The sequence below is a fragment of the Polyergus mexicanus genome, unplaced genomic scaffold, assembly GCF_030449975.1.
Source record: "Polyergus mexicanus isolate NDT 795.1 unplaced genomic scaffold, iyPolMexi1.0 SCAF_8, whole genome shotgun sequence".
Taxonomy (NCBI): domain Eukaryota; kingdom Metazoa; phylum Arthropoda; class Insecta; order Hymenoptera; family Formicidae; genus Polyergus; species Polyergus mexicanus.
Window position 1 is genome coordinate 114,301 of NW_027223328.1, and position 27,055 is coordinate 141,355.

Here is a 27,055-nt window from a genome sequence, read left to right on the forward strand (position 1 = left end):
TTGCATAATAAAAATTATCGTATAAAAATATATAAGTTTGATAGTATAATGTCAGATATATCGTACAACATCATTACTGTTCAACGGTATTATATAAAGGAAAAACATAATCAATTGAGAATTTTAATATTGAGCCATATTTCTCTGCTTCAACCTATATAATACAATAAGAAAACAACGTGCAATACGTTTAATAAAATTAAAATGATTTTAGAAACGCCAAATATCTTTGACGAAAAAAGCGATAATGTTCTCCTTGAGATCTCCATTAGATATATAAAAGAATTCACTATCTTTCTTTTATTTGGAAATAGAGTTAGCCAAGCCAAGTGACCCAAAAAACCTATAACGTAAAGTAGATAATACAATTCTCTTATTGTTAGTGGATGTTATTAATATAAGAGTAAAAAGAATATTCTCTTTTAGAAACGGATTTAATTTACAAAAGTCTAAAAAATAATTTTTTAATTGTTAATGTTGATAGATTATTGATTATACGATGCTAATGGTAACAAATTTATATGCCTAAATTTAAAATTAGATTTAAAGTTAGATTTTGAAATTAGATATTTATTTGCTCTAGTATATATGTATATAGTATATCATATTATAGAATAGACATTCATTTTTTCGTCTCTAATTGCAGCATGATCATATAATTAGACTGATTTAAAAAAAAAAAAAAAAACAATGCTCATAATCCAAGAAGCGATTATGGCGGATAATCATAAAAATTTTCAAGAAATTGTCTCTTGTCATTAATATTAGATATTAAATAAGTTTATAATTAACGGAAATATATATTTACTACACTTAAATAGATTCTAAACATATAAGATATAATCTTTTGTATGAGAGTCTTTTACGAGATATTAAAATTACCCTACAATAAATAGAAACTTAAATATTAGCTTTTTTTGTTGTAATTATCATAAACATTTAAATATATTTTTGTCATTTAGGGAATACTTTTTAATAATAAAGGATAGAAATTTTTGGAATGATTGAGTATATTATAACTGAAAACAGAAAAGTATCTCTAATCGCAATTAAAACAACGATGTTGTGATTGTCGGATACAGACTATAATATCGATTAGGACTAAAACGAAATTCCGCGTAATCCCTTTCCAGATAATTGCTTCTCCTTGCTTTCGCGGCTGTAATCTCCGGATAATAATTACGTTATTTAGGATTTATGGTAAATTACTCTAACTGGAAAGAGGGCAAGTCCTTCACGTACAGAATAACATCCCTTAAAATAATAAGAATTAAACTTATACGCTCGCACATACACGCGTGCAAGACGTATTCTTCTCTTACTACTGTACAATACCTTTACTAATTTATATATTTATATATGTGTGTGTGTGTGTGTGTGTGCATTAGCGATTTAGTCCATTAAAAACCAAAAGTTAAAGCTGGGATATTGATAGTAAGTAAAACAATGTAAGCATGTACTTAATAAATAAAACCGAAGAACGGACAGGTAAAAGTGAAACAAAAAGAGGAAAAAAGAGAAAAAGATACATACAAGAAAAGAAAGAGAATGAGAAAAAAGAAAGGAAAGAAAAAAGGGGTAGAACAAAAAGAGAGCAAGTCGAGGAAAAGAAGTGAGAAGGCAAGACAGAAATAGGAGAAAAGAAAGAAAGAAAAGAAGAAACAAAAAAAAGAAAGAATAAAGAAGAAAAAGAAAGAGAGAGAGAGAGAGAGAGAGGGAAAGAAAAATGAGAAAAAGACAATGAAAATTAGAAAAAAAGGAGAAAGCAAAAAAAATATGATGGGAAATCTATAAAAAAAAAAAAAGAGAGAGAGAGAGAAGAGAAGAGACAAAAGAGTGTAAGAAAAGAGAAAAAGAAGAGAGATAAAAAATTAAACAAGGGAAGAAAAAAGGAGAAAAGGGAAAGAAAGGAGAGAAGAGATACAGAAACAAGAAAAAGAAAAGAAAAAGAGAAAACGAAAGAGAAAGAAAGAAATGAGAAAGAAAATTGGAGATTGAGAAAGAGAAAAAGAGAGAAGGAGAGTCGTAAGCAAGCAAGGACAATGTTTGAAGATTGAGTCGCTTGTATAGATACGACCGCGCGGCTTATGCGCGAAGTGTACGCCACCACCACCATCAGTATCACCACCACCACCACGGCCAGGACTGCCACCACCATCAGCACCACCTCCACTTCTACATTCTCGATCAGTCGACCCCGTGCAACGCGGCACGCCGGTTGCCGCGTGATAATTGTGTCTACGTACGTAGTGTTTTCCTTTGCGGCAATTCGCCAGAATCGTAGAGTCGAAATTGTAATTGCTAAGGGTTGTCATCAAATGATAAAAAAAAAAGAACAGGATTACGAAACGAGACGAAGTGACGAAGAGTCATTTCTGGTAACGATACTTTGGAGGGAGGGGGGTGAAAAGAGAGCCGAGTTAGCGGAAGCAATTTTGAGAGGTAAACCTCCATATCCGGCGCGTGTATATTGTGTACGGGAGTATGTATAGGATGAAAGATTAGGAAGAGTTTAGAAAAGGCAGGATGGTAGAAGGGGAAAAAGGAAAGAAAGAGAAGAAAGATCGGAAGGATCATGGCAAGAATAATTGCAATAAAGAGTGAAGGTTGTTTCAAAAGCCGTTATTAATGAAATGTAGCTTATTGCTATTATTATGACTTTATGATAAAAAGGGACAATTATAGTTCTTATAAAATAGTGCTTAAAAATTATTTCACATGTATTACGACTAATTGTAAGTCAAGAGTGATTATTTCACAAAATGGGGCTTTGAGAAATAGTTTGTCGCATACTCGTTATGATGAAAAGAAACTAAAAATTTATATAAAAGAGTACTAGTCAATTATTTTATGCAGAAAATGTGTCTTAATGTTCGGCAAAATGTTCCTAATAAGGAACATATGTATTATATAAGAAAGGAAAAGACAAGAATGTGAGATATATACATGGTATCGCGGAACTGGTGGTACCGAGAGCGGAAAGAGATAATTTTATATGAAAAAATAAGTCGAAAATGTAGAATAATGTTTTCTTATACGAGGCTTTGTTTTTGAGAAAGAAACAATTTTAAATATTCGTCAGATATGCATGCCATGTCTGGTTTCAATCAAGCTTATACGTTACCTTTGCATAAATTTGTGTTTACAAACAATGTCAATATCAAAGGATACTTCGGGGATATATAATAAGTCAAGATGTGTTTACTTTTTAAGAATTTTGTTTTATTAATTCTTGAAAAATTGTTGGAAGTGTTGCCTGTTTTGCTGTATACATAACGTGCCCTTCGTATTAAATTTATAGGAATTCTTGCGTTTTGAAGAGTTCGAAAGCTAAACTTATTTTATAGCGAGTTCGAACATGAGATCAGACATAACACATCCGTAGCATATCTGACGAATATTTAAAGTCGTGTTTTTCAAAAACAAAGCCTCGTATAAAAAATAATGTTATTCTACATTTTCGACTTATTTTTTCATATAGAATCACCTCCTTTTCGCCTGCTGCTATCAGTTCCAAGAGATCCTATATAACAAAAATTTTTCATAGCGAAAGATATAATTCTTAAGTTTTTAGAAATATACAATAGTCAAGAAACGTAATCCAATCAAAAAAAGAGTAGTTTTTGCAAAAATAAATAAAATATAGAAATAAAATTGAGGTTTTATCTTTGCGAAAATTGAAAAATTTTGAAAATTTTGTAAAAGTTTAAAAATTAATAGCATTTATTCTTTTTCAAGATTTACTAATTTTATATCATATATATTGTATATATATTGCCGAATTTGTCTCGATTATAATACATAAATATAAAAATACAACAATCTATTTTTTTCTTTTTTTTTTTTTAAATAAAATAACTTATAATAATTTAAGTTACTAGAGGAGAGAGAAAGAGAGAGAGAGAGAATGAGGGAGAAAAAAATTAAGTTTTATTTTTTAGATGACAAGAATTTGGTATTTTTTATTAGATTTTAGTTATGACTATCGCGATAAATTCGATAATACCACGCATATAAGATTATTGTTAGATATATATAAAAATATTAGAGATTATTTTTACACAAGCTTAAAAAAGCACAAATAAATAAATAAATAAATATATATATATATATTACAATTTCAATTGCGTAAATATATTATTAATTTTCCAAATTCCAAAAAACATAATCTTATAAAAATCTTTTACTTAATATTTTTTATCTATATTATTGTACGATCATTACTCAACAACTTTTTCTTTTTCAATTGTACTGTTGATTAGTAGAAAATTTTGTATGATTTAGTTTTTGTAATTACACACCCGCGCGCACACATTGCACGCACGCCTGCACGCCTGCACGCACGCCTGCACGCACGCATGCACGCACACACACATAGATAAACATAGATTACATCATGAAAAAAATAATTTTTTCAATGTTTGTTATTATAATTTATTGCACTTTAAAAACATAGATAAAGTTTTGTCTATAACTTTCTTTATCATATTATCGCAAATGAATAAAAATATCATGCGATTTCTACGATGTACTTTGTACAATTTATAAATATTATTGGAAAATACAAATAAAATATAGATATAATATTATTTAAACGCATATATATAATAAAAATCTAATTTATAGTCAATTTTTCTTAAGATTTTTATAATCTCGGCATTTTATTAATTTCACTGTTTCTCTTGTGATTAACAGAGAATTAATCTTTTTCACTTGCTAGAAATATGATAAAATTTATACAATAATTTTGACCATAAAGAAAATAATAATTCGAGATAATACTTATATTATATCAATCTATTTTACAAAATAAACACTTACATATCTCACATTTCGTTAAAAAAAATGATAACAAAATATATCAACCTAGATGTAATTAAAAAGATCAAATTCTAGATACTAGATTCTACCATCATATTAACAGTAAACAAAATATTAAATAGAAAATATATTAAAGTCGGCTGAATATTATTCTTTCTCTTTCTCTCTCTCTCTCTTTTTTTTTAAGAAAAGAAACCGCATATTTATTAACTATTATATAATTAAAAAATTGGCACGATCAACTGTTTGGTTAAAAGAGATTCCAGACTCTAACGTAGCAAAACTATTCTCTTCCAAAGGAAAGGCTTGCTATCTCTTGTTGACAAAATTTTGATTTAATTTTAATGACGTAACAATTTTCAGGAATAAATTGCTAGAAATGTGCTAAATTTTATTTTCTAAATAATATAGTGCGCGATGTGAGTGTTCAATAGAGATAATAACATACGCTGATGCAGAATCCTATCTTCGGTTCATGAAGCTTTAATGATGATTCGTGGCGGACTGCATTATTGCAATCGACACTGTGCAATATTCTGGTGTTGTGGTTTATGGCGGATACTACAATCGGAAGTAGAAACTGTTTCGCGAAATACGCGAAATTATTATCGTACAACGCGAACAGTTACGTAATGCGATAGTCGGACAACTGTAAATAGGAATGTAATTACTAATATTGAGTGCAATTTACGTGATTAATAATTGAAACGTGTATAGCCGATTTCATATAAATGCCACTTAAAATTTAAATTTACATGAACGTTATTTTTTCTGTTCTTTTTTAACCCTAGTTCTGGAAACATAGAGAAAAAATTAAATGCACGTGCACCGGTAATAATGATTATTTTATCAGGAGAAATATTTTTAATAATATCTGTGAAGAAACATACGTATGACCATAATTATTCGTAATAATCTCTTATTCGTAAAAATAATTTTGTATTGTATTATATGTGTGAGAGATAATTATTTGCGATTTAGAGTTTATATGTGTATTTATAGGGAGTAATTTTATATATTATAAAATTGATAAAAATTAATTGCACATTCTTTCGTAAAAAAGAATAATTTTATATACAATAATAATTATGTTTTCATAAGAAATAGTTTTATATTATGCGCGATAATAATTATTACAAAAATTATTACAAAGAATAACCATATTCTTCTTATTTTACCGAGTGCTATTTTACCGAATGCTATTTCTTGTTATTTATTAAAAGCAATTGTTTCTTAGTAATTGTTCTTTAGTAAATTTATATATGTATTTAGCACGAGATATATTTTCCTTTTCTTCTTTTTTTCTTTAAACAGGTTTATTGTTAGAAGTAAAGTCGGAAGAAGGGGGTTGTGGTATTTCTCTCACCGCCGGCTTTTCACTCGCTAACTTGTTGAGTCTCTCTCTCTTGGCAGATACCGTGCCCATAGGAAACGTATTATGACAATTCTAAATCTTTTATGTGGATATTATTTTTCAATAATAAACCTATAAAAGTTTTGTAGTAAAAAGAAGTATCCATTGCAATATATTGTTGTAGCATTGTAGTGTGAAATGTATGTGACACTCGTTTTTTATGAAAGATTTATATAATTAAGATTGATATTTTAAGCAATCTAAATATAGATGCCTTAATATCCATATATCTTATTATGTATCGTATAAGAAAATAATAAGAATAGATAAGAAATTCTCGGCGTAATATCGATTGTGTAATATTTAGATCAAATGTGAATGAGCAGCACAGTTATAAAAGAAATGATTTTTTTTTAGCGAAGTAGAGAAAAAATTTTTTACGTAAATTGTAATTTTTTTAACGCTGCTATTAAAAACGGTCTATTCTTATTGTTTCGTAATAATAATTACATTAAGTCTCGCGTAACGTTACTAAAGTAATTATGTAAAGAATGAGCGATATTTTTATTTTATCTTCTTTGGCGTTTTAAAATCTTGCGCAAAAGCCGATAATTGCGAAGACTTAAGTAATTATTAATGCCAAAATATTTTAGCTTTATGAAAATTTATATTTTAATGCCGATCTCAAATAGATTCAAACTTCATTAAATTATATTTGTCTGTTTATAATATTGGCGAATTTTGAAAAATTATTCTTCTTTTAAAAATCGATATCATATACATAGATATACAAGATGATGACATAGAAAATCAAGATAATGAAAACATAGTAAAGTATTTTATGGCTTTCCATAATAAAGCGTAACAAAGTTTTCTTCTGTTTTGTTAAAAAGCAACACGCAACGTGCATTGAATGTAACTTGCGCAAGATTGACGATTTACCTAAGGGAACTCTATCCCTCAAAATCGTCTTATTCTTCGCCAAAGAATCACTTTCTACTCCCGTCCGTCCATGTTCCTGATACGCCATATGCATAAGAGGAAACTTCTTTCCTATGTATCTTCCTAGACGACAACGAAGACATCGGAATAGGCAATTCCTGAAGCGTGCAAAATCCTAAGAAACTGGATACGTGCTGAAAACTCGACGAACTTATTTTTGCGCAAAGGACGCTGAGAGTGGAGTACCGTTTGCAAATAATGATGATTAAATAGTTGAACTCTCACAGTGCTACTTCTAGTGATCACGCTCGCGAGAACGTCAATCGCGATCGATTCAACAAGCGGGACAATCGTTTCTTATCGAGTAGAAGAATATTCAATTTTACCATGAGTTTTTGGATGAATTGTCCGTCCTCGTTGTTGCTGTTGCTGTTAGGCCTGAGCCTGCATAGCGCGTGCATCACGCGAGCGAACGTTGCCGGCCAGCATGGTGGCCAGGACAACGATCCTCGCGATGATCCTCTGTTGGTGGAGACTACGAGCGGCTTGATGCGCGGTTTCTCCCGTACAGTGCTTGAACGCGAGGTCCACGTATTCTACGGAGTGCCGTTCGCGAAACCCCCCGTCGGTCCGTTGCGGTTTCGCAAGCCGCTGCCGATCGAACCCTGGCACGGAATCCTGAATGCTACCACATTGCCCAACAGTTGCTACCAGGAGCGTTACGAGTATTTTCCTGGTTTCGAGGGTGAGGAGATGTGGAACCCAAACACCAACATCTCTGAGGATTGTCTCTATCTAAACATCTGGGTGCCACAGAAGCTACGTCTACGTCACAAATCGGAGTCACAGAACAACGCCGGTAATAATGGCATGGCGATATTAGTATGGATCTACGGCGGCGGCTTTATGAGTGGTACTGCCACCCTGGACGTTTACGACGCCGATCTTATGGCAGCGGCCGGCAATGCAATAATCGCATCGATGCAGTACCGAGTCGGTGCTTTCGGCTTTCTGTACCTCAATCAGCACTTTACCAACAGCGAGGAGGCACCGGGCAATATGGGCCTTTGGGATCAAGCTTTGGCTCTCAGATGGTTGCGCGAAAATGCGCGCGCTTTTGGCGGCGATCCCGATTTGATTACAATTTTCGGCGAATCCGCAGGCGGCAGCTCGGTATCTCTACACCTGATCTCACCAGTTACGCAGGGTCTAGTACGCCGGGGTATTCTTCAAAGTGGCACTTTGAACGCCCCGTGGAGTTACATGACCGGCGAAAAGGCGAATGAGGTGGCCCGAGTATTGGTAGACGATTGTGGATGTAATTCGACGATGCTGCAGGAAAACCCGGCGCGTGTCATGGCGTGTATGAGATCGGTGGATGCAAAGACCCTCTCCGTGCAGCAATGGAACAGTTATTGGGGTATCCTCGGCTTTCCGTCGGCGCCCACTATTGACGGCGTCTTTCTACCTAAGGATCCATTGGACTTGGTCAGGGAAGCGGACTTCAAAGACACCGAGATCCTGATTGGAAATAACGAAAACGAAGGTAGGGACACCAATGTGTATATATGTATATATGTGTGAGAATGTTTTACGGTGGCATTATTGTGATGCTATTTATAGCCGGTGGCGCGGTTAAGCCAGCATACTATATGGCTGGCTTTTTGTGAATGAAAATATATGTCTATATGGCTTTACATGACGTTCTTTGGATTACTAGCGGAAAGATGTGAAATAAGAGAATTTTTATAAATCTTTTAAATTTTTTAGTTACGATTATTTTAGTATGTTGAGAATTCAATTCGTGCATCGAGACTCAGTTTACGATCTAAAAATATGAGTATACAAAAATAATTGCTTATGAAGATTACATTTATCTATTGACGCGATGTTTCTTCTTATGTCACTTTCGATTCAGTAAGAAGTTTTTTTTTGCATAAGATGTGTATTATGTATATATGTAGGATTCACAGATAATTATTATATACAAAATTTTGTATATACATTTGAGACATATTTAATTGAGTTACATTTAAGTTAATTTTTTAATGATTTGTCATTGATGATGTATTTTATTTTCAGCTTTAAATATTTTCTTAGAAATAGATTTCTGAATAAAAATTTTTTTAAAGAGATCCTCCAAATCAACTGCAAAAGAAAATTACATATATCTCTGAAATTTAATTAAAATATATATTATTTAATTTTTTTACAATAAAGCTTAGAATTTGCATTAAATTTTTTTAAAGAAAAAATAGACTAAAATTTTATTTATTAAAATTAATCGTTAAAATTTGATTTGATGCAAGATATATGTAGAATTATTGTACGTGTGGACCAGAATATTCTTAATATATATATTATATTAAAGTATTAACATATATATAATAGTATTAAAATAATTCAGGTGCTCTTAATCTTTTTCAATTTACCTAGTTTTGTTAATTGTGTCTCACATTTATTGTCATTAACCAACTATCTTATTCATTGTTTTTAAAATTAGTTATGATTCAATTATTTCGCGGTTATTAGAATCGTGGATTTCTTCATTTACTGCATATATACTTTACGGCAACTATAATCTTGAAATCGTAAAATAGTATATATCTGTTTGTGTATGTGTGTTTGTGTGTGTGTGTGTGTGTGTGTGTGTGTGTGTGCAAAGAGTACAACATTTAAATCCATATCTATCTGACAACTATTTACATTACATGTATAATCATCTACAACTACAACGTGGTTATTTATATTAAGCTTGTCAACAAATATACACACAGAAAAATATTATTCTATTGCTAAGAAAAATGTTTACTTAGTTTTCTTTATTTTTTTTTTAAGTAACAATTAACTTTAACAAAGAATATTTTCTTAATAATAGTCTTAAAATAGACTCGTCAGAAATTTTAGAAAAACTCATTATCATGTACTCAAAAAAAGTAAATATTTTCTTTTGAAGAATATTATAAAATTTTATCGAAGAAAAGTCAGGTATGTCAGATTAATTTAATGTAAGAAAATTTATTAGATCAGAGAAATTTAGTGTATTTCTTTCAATTATATAGTTTAATATTCTTGATTGAAGTATAGTCAGATACATTAAATTTATTAGGATTCAGAATACATTTTGAATAAATTTAACGCTTATGATAAATTTATAATACATTTGCAAATATGTGAACCTTTGAAATACTTGAAACAAGTAATATTTACTTGTATATAGTATGTATTTTTCTGTGTGTATCAATAAATGTACCGTTGCCTAAGGTTATCCGCAAAGAGTTCTGGGATTTAGAAACATCGTTCTTTTCACACAATGATAAACTGGATTACTCGGAATAAAGCTACATAATAATAAAAACCATTTATGTCGCAACCAATTGATATGTGATTCTGGCATATATTGATTAAGTGATTAATAAAGAGTGAAATGCGCGATATGTATGTAGCGACTCGTTATTTGAATGCTTTTTTTTGTTGATATCCAAGAAATATTATATATTATTTTTAATTAATATCTATGTAGCGCGTGACATTTTGCTCGTGTATTAATGATATTCATTTAACCGAATTCGTTACTCTAATTCGTTACTAATAAAAGTCACGATCCTACATTTCATATTGAAACTCAAGTATATAATTTATATTTATAAATACGGAGACGATGATTTGATAAAATTTCAGTTCACTAAGCAAATATAACCAGACGATATACAAACCAGACGGATTCAATAGAAACTTAACAATTTATGTTTAATACAAAATTTCGATAAATTAATTTTGAAACCAAACAACGAGAAAGACGCTTTTGTTCCGTATAGTCATAAAACTATAATGAAACATCTATCAAAGGAGAGGGGAGAAGTTGGTTGGATATAAATTTTATATATGTGACATATATAACTCAATGACATATACATTAAAATTAGATTGATTAAAAGATAATTTTTCAAACAGAATTATAAATTATTATTTTCTCACGGATCTCTTTACACTTATGTTTTAAATATGATGTCCGTTTTTAATTAAGTTTGAATTACATTTTTGTATCCTAAAATATAAAACATAAAAATAAACAAATTATATAAAAATGTTAGTAAGAAATTAATCAATCTATAGATTTATGGAAGTTTCTTTCACAAGTTTAGAATTGACTTTTCTTTTGCGAAAATAAAAGAATACATCATTTATATAAGTCTTTTATTTTTGATACTAAATGTCTTGGCGATTAAACATTTAAAAATAAGATTTTATAGAAAGCAAAAATTATCATTTACATAAAATATGTAATTAATAGAACTTTATATATATATATATATATATATATATATATATATATATAATCTTTTTTAAAAATATAAATTATAACAAAATTATATATTATCACAAGATTATGTATAGTTATAACTTGACGTAGTAAAAAGAGAACTCTGTACGTGTGTATCTGCATACTGGATACAAATTAGAATATAAATTAAAAGTTAATTATAATATAAATTATGGATCTATATTGTAAAGTACAAAGAAATATGTTTATTTTATTCACGTGATAAATCGGTCAATTAATTCTAAAACGTATTTCGTATGCCAAATGATGTAAATTAAACATTACATTACAATTACTCATCTCACGTCTCTTTTCGTTCTCTCCATTTCTCTTTTATACTTGCATATACGTATGTAAAACAGCTGTCCATAAAGAAACCGAACTGGAAATAAAGCGCCCAAAATGCGATGACGCGAGGCCGCCTGTCTTGTGGTACTGTGTAGTGGGATTCTTTAAGAATTTTCTCACAACATGAGCATGACGCTATCTTCTTAGATTATGTTTTATGATGGTTTGAATGAGATTGTATTCGGCGTTTGTGGTAATTTTCTGGACGTGGTGATATTTTCTTTCTTTTAGGTTTTCTTGCAGCGTTTGTTAGAGACAGTTAGAAAGAAGTGGCCGGTGGCGTGGGCCAACAATTCATCGATGCTGCACCATGACAATGCACCCGCACACGCCTTGTTTCCTATCAACGAGTTTTTAACAAAACACGCGACGACTGTTGTTCAGCTCCCTAATATATTCTCCTTTCTCACTACCTCTGTCAAACTCTGCAAGAAAATCTAAAAAGAAAAAAAAATTTCCACGTCTAGAAAATCGCCACGGATGCTGAACACAACCTCATTTAAACCACCATAAAACTATAAGTAAGAACGATAACATCATGCTCGTGATGTGAGAAAGTTGCTAAAATATTCCACTACATAGTGTCATAAGGCAGATGACGTCATCGCGTTCGGGTGTTTTTTTTTTCAAAAGTTCGGTTTCTTTACGGACAGTCCTTGTATATGTTACCACATTAAAATAATTATACATTTTATATCAAGTATTTGTGTACGAGAGTTTATTTCTTGTATTTCTCATCATGATTTTTTTATCATTTTTTTTTTAATCTTTCGTAATCATATATGTAAATATAAGCCTTGTGCAAAGTAACGCGTTATGCCAGATGAAATTTGTCGGTTTGTGCTTTTTGTTTTTTATTTTATTAAACAAATATTAAAAGGATTAATAGCTATTGCAATTTTTGTGTTTTTTTATAGTCGTTTAATATATCATCACATATCAACCGATATTTTATTAGTAATCCGAATAGACATTCACACATATGCCGTATATTTTCGTTCTCGTCACACACAAACGTTACTACCGATTTAATGGTCATATTGCTTCCCACGCAGGATCGTTATCTTATGCTTGATTATCCAGGCGCTTTCTGTTGCTGGCACATCTATCGAATATGCAAATGCCGTGCCGGATGATAAATCGGTATTGTCTGCAGAGACCGCGTATATACAATATTTATACGTAATACGAGTTTAATTCAAAATATAACTAAGCCTGCTCGCTAAATCAGTTAATTCAACTTTGTTATTGATAGCCGCTCGCTACCGGATGCGATTCTGTCTTTTTTTATTTATAGTCATTTTGGAAAGAGACAGAGAAAGAGAGAGAGAGAGAGAGAGAGAGAGAGAGGGAGAGAGAGAGAGAGAGGGAGAAAGTTGCTCGAATTGGCACTTTGCGGTAATTTTTAAACACTATTAAAAAATGAACACGAAGAAGAGAGGGAAAAAAATAAATTAAATAGAGTCAAGAGAGTGAGAATCAAGGATAGAATGTCGGAACTATTGTTGAAATTGGATTGAATTCCGCATGTATCATCAAATATCGGCAACAGGTTTCCAGCAATGGTAAAACGAGGATAGGATTTGCTGAATGGACGAAAGAAAGAGGAGGAGAAGTGTAATTTTTGCCGAGGTCAGAACTCGATCACGAGCACGAAGAGATTTAATTAAGGATATTCTAGTGGATAATTGGTGATGTTACATATTGAATCGTTATAACATACGGGAAATCCATATTTTTCACCACAATCACATTATTTAAGTATACTGACTCGCTCATGACACAATTGCGACGTTTCGTTTACTTCATTAAAATGATTAAAATGCTGGATACATTAAATACACATATTTTATTTAAAATAAAATTAAGTAATTTGAAATTTTTAATATAATGATTATTTTTTATTTTACGTTATAATTAACAGGATTGCAAAGTAATAATTAACTTTTTAATAAACAAATATAAATAAAATATTTTGTATTATGAGAAATCAAGGAAATGTAAGTTATTAGAAAATATTATGCGATAATAAATATTTTATTGAAATTAGTAGGAAGTAATAAATTGATAATTCAATTTTCGAGACATGGCAAAAAATAAAAAATTATTTAATCAATTTAAACTTTAAAGAAATAAAAAGAGTGACAAAATCCTTTTTTAGTGATTTTTAAGCAAACTTTACTTCAACAAAATTATAATCTGACGTTTAATTATCAAAGTTTTGGTGAGATAAGTCTTTGAGAGAATAGTTCTCTATAAAAAATTTTCTTTACTGAAAGATATTTATTTTAAATATATCATCTATTATTAAAATACGTATTGCCAGTTTGGCAAAATCCTATTGATTATTAAAGCAGATTTCTAAGAATCAAACAACGTCCGATCTAAACCAGAGAATGTTCGCGTTTTCCGATTTTCTACAACGATATCTCAGGGACGAAAGTGATGAAGGCGATCATTAATAGCTGTTTCACGCTCGAATGGATCAGGGCGATTAAATACTTGGCCGTTCACTCTCATCTCTCTCTCCTTTCTACTTTTTCATTATTTTTTATATTGAACCTAAATCAAGAATATTCTCTTTTTAATAGAATATATATATATACATATTGCATAATTTATTAAAAAATATATTAAATAAAGAATGGGCCGCTTCTCTTGAAATGTGATATAAATATTTTAAAATTTTTAAATAATAGTCAGTAAGTTTGAATTAAAAGCTAAAAATTGAGTATTAATAATCAGATGAAATACGAGTTTGAATTTGCCATATATGCATATCTATATCTTAAAATTCACAGAATAATGTTTACTATTAAATATCATTATTATATTGATATTATTTCAAACTAAACATTTAAAAAGATAAACTAATCGATAAGAAGATCAGTAAAAATGGATTAGTAAGTATACAAATTTGCTCATTATTCCGAATGTTATCATTTTTCTTATCTCTTCTATTTCAATATAAAAAATATTTAATTAAAAACGACTTAATATATAAATATTAAAATATATCTGATATGTGTGTGTATAAACAGGTTTGAAAGACCTATCGACAGAAAAATGAGTATCGTAGAATTAAAAATTAATTGTTGTGAGAAACATAATTTCTATTGTGCGAATTAATATTATGGCTTATTGAGTAGGATATTTTTTTCAGGAAGTATTAGTATTGTATATTAGTGTTTTTTATTGATTACGATGATTGTCGTAATTAATTAGTCTTCCTCGCAACACAAAATATCGAAGCAGACGGCCATGTGTTTTCACCATTATTGCACTTTGTTAATTATTAGGCTGCCGTTGAAAGCTTGTCGTTTTAATGCCAGTTCTTTACGTATACATTGTATGCAAATATAATTAATATAGATAATTAAGCAGGTCATAACTGTGGATACTCTGAAAAATAGTATGCGCTTAGTTAATACTCTTTTGCGCGCCTTTTAAGTTGCTCTCTTTACGCATTTCGTAATTTTAATTACACTGAAAGTATATCGCGGTTAATTACACCGAGGTTTCAAGTTTCCAACCTGTGGACCACGCTAACAAATAAAAAAAATAAAAAGCTTTTCTTTCAAAAGCGAGAAGCCTTGCATGAAATCTTTTTGTCTCGGACGTGCTTGTAATATATGATAAATATAAAAGTAATTATATCAAAAGTATGGATTTTTGCTTGTGATAAATTGACGATGAGAAAATAAACATGTAACACACATATACATATAAAATATATAAATATGTCTAATGATAATATTAGAAAGAACATACATATACATATAAATATTTTCTTTAAACAGTCTATTTACTGTTACCTGCTTATGATTAACAAGAGAGAGAGAGAGAGAGAGAGAGAGAGAGAGAGAGAGAGAGAGAGAGAGAGAGAGAGAGAAATGCATCTTTTACCGCATATTATATTAATCTCACATTAAAAAATAACAAGAATAAAGAATAATTAAATCTATTAACAAAACTAAACCTGATGTTACTGATTACCGTACATATTTCATAGAATTTATGTCATAAATTTTGGATGCAAATTTTTTAGAGCATTTGTATTCGCCATACGCGCAAATTTTATAATTTCGCCAGACAACGCGATATGCATATTTTTCTAAATCCCCTCACCAATTCGCAACTTTATTAACACGCGGCTATTGTAAACGGAGAGCAGAGTTTTTATGTAGTAACAATCTTTTTCGCTCTATATTCCACGCCGCTGTAGTTGGTCGATATACATATAGCAGAGATGATCCGATCGAGCCAATCGACATCGAAAAAATTCTGGTTGTTTCTGACGACACGTTGCGCGGCGCATGCTACTGAATCAATCGTGAAAGCGTGGAAAAAAAAAAGAACTAAAAGAACGCCAACAAAAAATTGCGCTACCGGCGTACGTAATGTTTCCTAAAAAAAGAAAAAAGAAAAAACGCTTTATTTCTTCAAAGGATAATTCTTGATATGTTACGCGAAGTTAATTCTTAGATCTTTTTGATTACCCCATGTTTGAACAAATAACATTAGTTTTGTGGTAATTGACGTAGATACGAAAGAAGGAGGTAGAAAATTGGAAGCATTTGGGTAAAATTGACATACGGTAGATTTACGACGATAACAATAATGGACATGCGACGATACGATATTATACATATTGCCGCTTAGGACATCGTTTTGATTATCGTTTCAAGATTTTTTTATGTCAGTTTTATGTCATATTTATTCAGACTGGAGAATCACAAGTAAACGCAGAAACGTTCTCAATTATTCAATTTTGTCATCTTTGTATAATTTTTTTTTACTTAAAATAACAATAAATCATCCAATTATTTCTTAGGAGACTTATAATAAAAATAAATATTAATTCAAAAATAAGAGTAATCTGAAAATTTGCTTTAAAAATCGATGCTTTTTGAAATCAAATAAATACGTAAACTGTATTTTTCATCAAAATGATTATTATACGAAAAGATAATAATAATTAAGGATTATCTTGCATACGCGTATGTGTATATTCTCTGTATTCTCTACATTAATTTTGTGTGTTATAGTTTTATTGCGCGTGATTTTATATGTATCTAAGAAATTTTTGAAATATGCTTTTTAAATGATATGATAAACTACTTTCTAAAATTATGATTTACGATAAATTGATATATATATATATATATATATATATATATATATTTATTTAAATTATCAATAAATATACAATCCCTTGATTACTTTACGAAACTATTATGTATTAATGAAAAAACAATTTTTTTTTTCAAAAAGCTTTTAAAAACGACAAAACTCTTTTTTAAATGCTTTAATTACAAAATAAAAATATATAATTACAGATTTTTATATAACATATTTGGAATAATGTACATAATGAATACATTTGGAATAATGTACATAATGAATACATTTGGAATAATGTAACATTTTTATATATTTATTTTATATATTGTGCGTGAGCATAAATCGAATAAAATGGGTGTAAAAAAATCTGTTTTCAAAGGAAAATCTTAGTCCCTTCGAATAATGTTCTCTTATGCGCTCTATTAAAATGGCAAGCTTTCGTATGCCATTCTAGAAGAGCGCTCCTTATTTCGTTACGTTTCTACGGACTTTCCATTTTGTCTTATTCGTCTGACAACTTGACTTTCCGCGTTGCCTTTCTTATTCTGTTCTTGTTCTACAGTAATCCGAACCCCTAATCATCATTCTGATGTGTTTTAACATTCACATAAGAATTACAAAACCAATCTTTTTCATACGGATACAGTTTTGCTCGAGAATGCATTGAATTATTGAAAAGCATCATCGTCAATTTAAAAACAACATATAGAATATTCGTATACATAATATGTATTTAGAGTATCCAAAAGATATTATATTAAAAAGTCATATTGACAATATAAAGTGAAATTTTTACATAATTGCTATTAATGTGACTTCGTGTATGTGATTATATACATTAGTAAATTTCATTTCAATATGTAGTTTTTTATCGGTATATTACAATATGTGTATCTGAATATATGAAAATTATTTGTTTATAGTTTATTATAGTTTTCGTTCTCTTTTGTGTATGTATGCCTGTGTGCGCCCACACAATTATAATATTAAATAAAATATTCACACAAAAATAAAATACACACAAACAAAGAGAATCTGTTTTATTTTTATCAACAAGAGAATTTAGCTTCAACTAAATATATACTGCATTTATTTAGCACATATAGTGATAATATCTAAAGCGAAAAATATTTCATAGCAGGGGAGACAGCTTAGGTATATCTCTCGTCGTATCTTGTATTGATATTTTTTTTTTACTCTCGTTTCCGTTCACTCGTCCTTTAGGCTGATTGCACGTACCTCGTTCTACTTACGCTCAAGACGTCGCGCATTTCATGTGAGCGCACCTTGCATCAAATCTACAAGAGGTACTTTACGGACAAAGTCTTGCAACTTTTTTTTTTGTAAGCAGTATTTGAAAGTTACATGAAACAATGTTTTTTTTTTAAAAAAAAAAAAGATTAATTCGAACACACTAACATTAGTGCGATCTGGTTATATTTCCCTGGCCTAATTATCCGTGTCTATATTAATCATCGATTTTTCATTAATCATTTATTTTTAATCTAAAGCATATGTTTAACGAGTATCTTTTTAAATCTTGAATCTATTTGTGTTCACAGCTTATAGTAAATGTGTAGGCTGCGTGTATCGATCAAGAGTTGCGCCAAAATTAGAAAGAGAAAAAGCATGGAGTAATTTATAGCCTTCTCTTTCAAATCTAAGAATTAGATTCTCATGAATTCAGTCCATTTATGTACTATTGTACATCCATTCTAGTCAAGATCTTTTCAAGAAAATTGATCTTAATGAGACTTTGTCTAGTTTCTCTAGTACAAGTATCGAGCTCTGTTTTATCTCGAAACGGAGATCTTTAAGAATGAAAACGCCTCTCAAAGGATAGTCAATGCGCTCGTATAATAGTACGCTAAATTAGATTTTTCAAAATCATGCTACACGATTGATGTATTACGCGCTCGAGTTCTACATTTGTTCTCTACAACAGTGTTTGAAGTTCGATACGCGCATTCCAAAAGGTATTCTCAATCGATTAGAATTTCGTAACACTAATGTAATTTTATCCTGTAATTTTATAATTTTTTAATAAATATAAAAAGAGCTTCTCTCGAAGGCTTCTCTAATATTTTTTTTCCATAGTGAAAAAAATTTCTTTATACGTTATAAACTTTTTAAATTCAAAAGTATCGTAGCTATGTGAATTTAGAAGAAAACTAAGTTATATAAAAGCAATCACAATAATTTTTTAAAGAATTTATTACAGAAAAAAATTTACACATATTTTTAATTTTTCTATAGCGAAATATGTATTACAAATGGTATGTATTACAGAGAAAGAAAATGTTTTGTAAAAACTTTCCTTACAGTGCTTAAAATAAGGCATACGAAATATATTGATCTCTAAAATATTAAAATAGTTCAAATTTTTTTTTATTGTCATTTATCAGAACATTTGATTTGTTAGAGTTAATCGTAAGTTTAATGATTTGGAGGATGTACCGATAAGGAACTCTTAATTGATAATCTCAAATCTTGATCAATTATAAGTACCATTATCAGATTTGTTTTAATGACTATGTTATAACTGTGTTATATATTCAATTAGCGACACAATTAATAGCTTTTTAACGTTAGCGATTGCCAATTAAATTAAGGTTAAGCAATACATGTATATAAAATATTTGAAATATTATTAGTAAAGAGAATAAGATAGACAGAGATAAATAGATGGATTGGTAGGTAGATAGATAGATAAATAGATGAATAGATAGGTAAATAGATAGATAAATAGATACATAGGCAGATAGACAGAAAGGGAGGTGGTAAAAGAGACAAAAGAGAGACATAAAGAGAAAGAGTATTATTTATAAAACAATTGATATTTTAAAGTATTTTTTAATTTTAAAACATTAAATTTTTTTTCTCTATGGATATTATGTACAAAATAATAAAAAAATTACACATTTTTATACTATAGACATTACGCAAATTTATATAATTTACATACATTTAAATAGCCAAGATGAAGCAAATAACTCTCATGGAATAAATTATTATACGTGATAGTAAGAGAGAAGAAGAGAGAGGTTTTATATATTAAATGAGAGATAGTAATTAAAATATATCATTATAATCTCTCTTATTTATATGAAAATAAATTAATGATAATTTAATTTTTTTATATTCTATTTAATAATAACAAGAAAATAAGTATATAAAAACTCTTTCTTTTTTAATTGTTAATAAAATGTTATAGAAGCAATCTACTTAACAAAAAGTATTATCTATCAAGAATAAAAATAACTCAATATTTATTCCTTACGATGATTCTAAAATTATAGAATTATAATGTATAATATAAAAGAATATTGAATTCCTTTGCAACGTAATAAAATAATTTATCGTATTTACATATCCTACGCAAATCATGTCTATAACATCGCGAATACTTCATCAAAATTACATATCTAAATCTCTTGTAGTAGGCATATTATATAAATTCAAGATTAAGTCCATATTCAAAAATAAGCAATGAATTAATAAATAACTAATAACTTTAAATACACGTACGTGCTCATAGCCTTTCTATTGATGAAAAGCTATCGTAATTTTATATTTTGCAAAAGTACTTTGAAACATCAATAATAACAAATACACATTATTTAGCAACGATTTAATACATGTGAAAGAGTTTAAAAAAAAAAAAAAAAAAAAAAAAAAAAAAAAAAAAAACCGATCGGAAAAAGATTTATGAACGATTATTTCTTGATAAGGAACAGAAAAATGGTATTGAATTTTTGTCCGCAATAATCATTTTTACTTCTTTTCGCTTTCCTGCAGACAATAATATCAACTTTCAGATACATATGGCTTTGAGTGATTTACACACGGTGGCCACGCGGAATTTTAAATAGTTGAAGAAAGATTCTTTCGTGGATTGTGCCCGCGATTCACCGAGAGTATACCATACATATTTTAGAGGCTGAGCAAGTGCAAAAGTATAAAAGAGACTATCTGCACTTTCGTGCACTTTAAATTATGATTCTCTGGCTTTCTGGCTTCCTGAAATGAAGAAACATTCAACTTATGTAAATGCCATTGTTTTTCTAGAGAATATGGCCGAGACACTTCTTCTGTCAGATATAATAGGTTGTGCGTCATATATTATGGCACACAATAAATATGGATTGTGTACATTTATAAGAAATATTATTATTTTTTTTTTTGAAAATTAATTTAGTTTTCGGCAGTAAAAATTATGGTAATTATTGCGAAAAGATTACATCTCATCAATCATTTTGATTTTCTCTCACTGATACTATAGTATAGTAAATATAGAAGTCTTGAATCGCGTGCATTTTGAATCACGTCGCAAACTCTTCTGGCTTCTGAATATATCACTCTAAAATTTTCTATTTTTTAAACTTAAAACTAACATATCTTAAGTATAATATAGATAAATAATTAAATTATCAGCTTTAATAATTTTGATGCCAAGCCAAAAACATCGTCTCTCCAAATTAAGAAACCTGCTCATAATAAAAGTGCCCTTACCCTATAGAATTGTATAATTATGCAAGAATTTGCAACACTTTATCTAAAACGAGGATTACACGCAGAAAAAAAGTAAACTTTTAATTTACGCGGGAAATAATGTATTTTATTGTTTTACTTTACTGTGAAACATGAGTAAGCGAGCAAGAGGTTCTGTTTCATTCTCTTACATTTCATTTCGAAAAAATTCTAACTTAACCAAATCTTAATTTTAATTTAAAAAAGAAAAATTAGTTTAGGTAATGCTAGAATTTTTCCGGGATGGGGGGATGCAGAAGAGTACACATACACGTTTGTATAGAAATCTTGGTCTTCGTTCAATGTATAGAAACATTATGAGAATTATCGAGTTTAAATTTTCTGTTTGATTTATCTTTAAATTTTTCAGACTGTTTCAATCATTAAGATATTTATAATATTAAATTCATTAAAAATTAGAAGCAGGTAAAAAAGATATTATATGTATTTTTTACAAATTGTTTATTTTTTGTGACATACATAGTAATTAGAGATTGTGGATGTAGGCAGAGTAATATATTTATTATTCAAGATAGAAAAATTGCGTTTCCGATGTTAGATTCGTTTTAAGAAATGCAAAATGGAACATCATCATGGGATTATCGGCTAAACATTAATACGGTTTATTAAACAACTCGTTGACGCATAAACCTGTGCTCATCGAATGAGGTAATTTACATACTCGCAGCAGTATACCATCGTTTATCTACGCTTAATTGATTCTACGGTGTGAATAACCTATCTATTACGCATTTCTAAAGCAGGGTGCAATCTCGATACGAAACTGTACATTGCGTCTATTCGCGTACACAAGAACATAAATGTTGTATTTTAACATTGCATATTGCGGCGTAAGGGTAAAAAATTAAGTGACACGTGCGTAATTTATTCATGGATAAAAATATTTGTGAGAATGCGAGTTTACTTTGTTAAATAGTATGGAATAATCAATTTGTGTGCTTATCTAATCCTCTGTCATAAAAGTATGAACAATTTTGATTAATTGATATTGATAATTATGTATGAACGAATATCTTTAATCGATGCGATCAGAATTTTATATACCCTTTTAAATAAATTTCTCGAAGAAAACAGAAATATATTGTATGGGCGCAATAGATATAGAATATTGCAATCTTTATTGGAGATATTATTAATTAGTAAATTCCTCCAAATAATACAAAATCTCCGGATAGTATACAAATAGACGCTTTCCGATTAATATATTATTAAACAAGCTCGATGAGATGACGTACACAAGAGAGACGAACAATAACTTCTACTAAGAAATGACATAGAAGGTGTTGGGTCGGAGACGAAAGGTAGACAATCAATCAGGTTGCACATATCAAACGGCTCACCGAGTCGCGTTTTAATTTTCAGTTTGACAAGTTGTTTGTCTCGAAAAGAGTATAATTGGAATAAATTTTAACAATAAATTCTTTGGAGCTAATTTTTCTTCGATACTAACATTTAAATTCGAAGTTAGGAAAATGATAGAATATTCTGATTAATTAATTCAATATATATTGATATTTCTTAAATTTTTAGGAAAATGATAGAATATTCTGATTAATTAATTCAATATATATTGATATTTCTTAAATTTTTAGGAAAATGATAGAATATTCTGATTAATTAATATAATATATATTAATATTTCTTAAATTTTTAGGAAATGATAGAATATTCTGATTAATTAATATAATATATATTGATATTTCTTAAATTTTTTTAAAAAATAATGAGCGAAAAACGTTGTAAGCGTATTTTATATTGTATGTGATTTGTATGGTATATAAAAGAGGCTTTTAATCTAATGCTAAGTCAGTATTCAGGATTTAAATGCATGCATGATTAGTACTTTGATTATGAGTTCTATAACTTGTTTAGCGGAGGAGTTAAAATGCACCGCACTTCAGACGAGCAATATTAAATGACTTTCCGCGATATTACATCCTGTATACGGTATTTCATTTTATATAAGGCTGTTGGTTTTAAGGCAGTATTAATAAATTTTGTTCTTGCATCCTTGCAACTAATAACTATAAACTGTAAGCTTTATAGCTTGGCATGCTTTGTTTAAACACTATACTGTTCTATATTATATAGACGTCATATAAGGTTCAGCATTTTCATGATACTTTTAAAAACCACTCTATAAAAATCGGCTAATATTCACCTATATAAATGCCGAGCGCGCTAACGGTTACCTGAAACCTGAATATCTTTTTTTATTATTAGCTGTTTTGTTCTATATATTAAATATATATTATATATTAAATATGAAAAAATATATAAATTATGTATATATTTATGTAAAAACATATAGAATTTATAAAAGAAACATTCGAATTGAATTTTTTATTATCAATGAAGCAATCAAACTTGTCCTTTTATTGAATAGTAGCCACAGATTTGCTCAACTTTTCTTAATATTTAATATTAATGACGTATGGGTTAGGTGTGTTATTTTGATATCGGCGCGTTATAATTATTTCTAAAACAATTTTTATCAATTTTTTAATATTTTTTTTTTTATATAAATATATATTTACATAACATAGAATTTAAAGCATTATACATAATGAGAGGCTAGAAGGAGAGAGGAAGAGAAAGATATATTCTGTTTTTTCAATTAATTTTTCGATGATGCAACACAGATCAGGTAAATATTGCAGAATCTAAAATTAACTTCGAGATATATTATTAAACAGAATGAATGGAAATGTAATAAGAGAGACTACGAGGTACTCAAAGAAAGCAAAATGAAATAGTAATTATAACATAATGTTATATATACAAAGATTCACATAAGAGTGGCTTAAAATCACAAGAAAATATTCAAGAAAATTATTCTGCTTATTTTGAATACTAAAAATAAAAAGAAACTTCTATTTGAAGAATTTTTCTGTAACAAAGAATGGACTGTGTAACTTTGTAGAGAATTTCTGAAATTGTTCATCAGGCGTCTGGCTGATAGGAATTTTCATGCAATGTCACACGATTTCCACGTCGCAAAGGATTTACCCGTACAGAATAAATTTTAAGTTACGTGACGTCGTCTCCGGTTGTTTTAATAAATTCCATCTACGATAAAGCGTTAAATAACATTTGCAGAATGTTCATCCTGTTTATGACAGTTGATGTGAGAAATATAATTTTGCCATTTACAATATCATATTCTCCAATCTATTAATATGTGTTAAATATTATACATAGACTTTTATATATTATAATATATCGAAATCTGTGATCGAATATTATATTATTAATGGTGTATTGAATTTTTTAAAAAGAATCGTTATCAGCGTCTTCAAAAACCTTTAATATCATTCCATATATCATATTAATTTTTTTATAAATGAAATGTTTCACTTTTTAGAAAAAAATAATATAGAAAGGTAGTTTTTGGATAAATTATCTTATTGGGATTATTGAAAAATGTTCAGAATAAATAAAAAAGTCTGAAAAATATTTTGATTATTTTATAAAGATTTTTTTTATTTTTCTTGATTTTCGTTATGTTTAAAAAATTGCACATAGGGAGGAGTGAGATATTAAGGGGTTATACATATATTTTTATATGATTACTGAACATCAAGATCTTTAAAATGAGCCGTCATCGATAATGATACGTTACAGAATGACCGAGCAATCAATTTTTGAAGCATATATATAATATACGAAAAGATTTCATTAATTTTGTTTATAAGTTACGTGGGAAACGCGTATACACACATACATATACGAGTATATCTAGAATAGACATGTATTGCGATTTGCATAGAAAATGCAACCTGGATATTTAACACTTTCCTAAACTATTTCGCACAAACTTCTTTTACAACGTGGAATATTGCTGGCACGGTCGCTCAAGCAAGTAACGAATAACTGTCGAGGGGTCGATAGTTGCGCGGCTTACCCTACATATATCTCAACCGTCATGTTTTAATCAACCAATCAATAAATTCTCAAGCCAGTTCTCACGGAGTTTAAAGTTGCGGAAGTCGCTTGGAACAGTACGAACTATCAATTGTTCTGCTTGACACGTGTTGCACGTGTACTTGATTGCGACTGCACGTTTTATATACGTGTGCGCTTAGCACGCGAATAACTTTTTCATTTTGTTTTATCTTTATTACGAGAATACTTTTATTGCAAAACGATTTCAAGCCTCGAAATATTTTAATTTTAAAATTTTAGTTAAAAAAGATCATGTATCTTTCTTTGACTAATTTTAATTAAATTAGAGATCTTACAAGAAAATCTCGTAAAATTTGAAAATTCTGATTTTAATGAAACTTTACACACTTGTAGAGGAGAGACGTAAATAGACATTTAGAAATTTTTAGTTACCGCTCAAAAATTATTCTAAGGAATGAACTCATACGCTTCTCATACGCTTAAATTAGCTTTCGGCTTTTCTCTCTCTCTTTCTGTAAAAAAACGGCGTGTTGCAGCCATCTTTCGATAATTTTAAATTGTTCGCAATTTCAAAGGTTACAACAAGCTATCATTTCCGAGAACTATTTAAATGTATTTTATGATTGGCCATAAACTTATAATTGACCATATTTTAAATTCTTATCCTTTTGTTTTGCTATTGTTCAGAATAAAAGATCACACACTTTTATTATCTGATTTTTTTACGCACTTTTAATTTTCACGCTGTAGTGATTTTCGGCACGGATTTCTTCCCCATGTAGTAAATACATGTGATATTAGCTCAAAATAAATAAATCAAAATGGAAACCCTATTTCTGCATGAATTACTAGCAACAATGCTACATAATAATATCTCAACGATTGAATCTGTTTTGTGACGAGAGGGCGAGGGAGAGAGAGAGAGAGAGAGAGAGAGAGAGAGAGAGAGAGAGAGAGAGAGAGAGAGAGAGAGAGAAAGAGAGAGAGAGAAATTGATATAAAAGTATTCATTATTACTGTTTCTAATGTAACGATAATTTTTTAATTCAGTATCATACTTTTGGAACTTCCACCTAGTTGTTTTCTCGTCGTTAGATTATCTGCTCAAAAGTTCTGTTACACTGTTATAAGTTATGTGTATAGCAAGTGATAGTAGAGACACTTTGCACAAGAGGAAATACGACAGTCGATTTATTATGTACAACGTGAATCATATCTTTGATCGATACTTGCACTATGCTAGTACATTCCTGTTGTTATATTATAGCTTCAGTGTTTGAAACTTATATCTAATGCTTTTAAGATATACATATATTCCGCGAGATTCTCGCATGGTACGCTTCTTTAACTTCGTCGTACAAACGGTCAGAGTCTGCTGATGACTTCTACAAGCTTTAAACGCACCATGAAATTGTCTAAAATAAGAGCCATGTATTCTTCACATGTTTTATTCGAGTGTCTCAGAGACACAGATTTACAAAGTGTATTTCTATCATACTTGATCGATTTTTATTGTCTAATCTAAAAATTGATACCATACGACATATGTGTAAGTGTAATATTATCAATGCAAACGTTATAAATTTGTAATTAGCAATATTTTCATAAATATTGTAATATTATTTTGTCTTATTTTTTAAAATTATATTTATAAATTTGAAATTGATTTAATTACTTTATAAGAT

At 29.3% G+C, this 27,055-nt stretch overlaps 1 protein-coding gene across 2 annotated transcripts in view; it reads left to right on the plus strand.

Annotated features, from left to right (window-relative positions):
- The first annotated feature begins 2,172 nt into the window (after nucleotides 1-2,172).
- LOC138935875 (acetylcholinesterase 2) overlaps nucleotides 2,173-27,055 on the plus strand; it is a 97,071-nt gene continuing 72,188 nt past the window's right edge. Inside the window, exons 1-2 of one of the 2 annotated variants that reach the window (XM_070300747.1) lie at nucleotides 2,173-2,442; nucleotides 7,245-8,663. In XM_070300747.1, the coding sequence (XP_070156848.1) occupies nucleotides 7,505-8,663 (1,159 nt within the window). In that variant the 5' untranslated portion in view covers nucleotides 2,173-2,442; nucleotides 7,245-7,504. The remainder of the gene's footprint in view (nucleotides 2,443-7,244; nucleotides 8,664-27,055) is intronic. The other variant, XM_070300748.1, reaches the window with a different exon arrangement.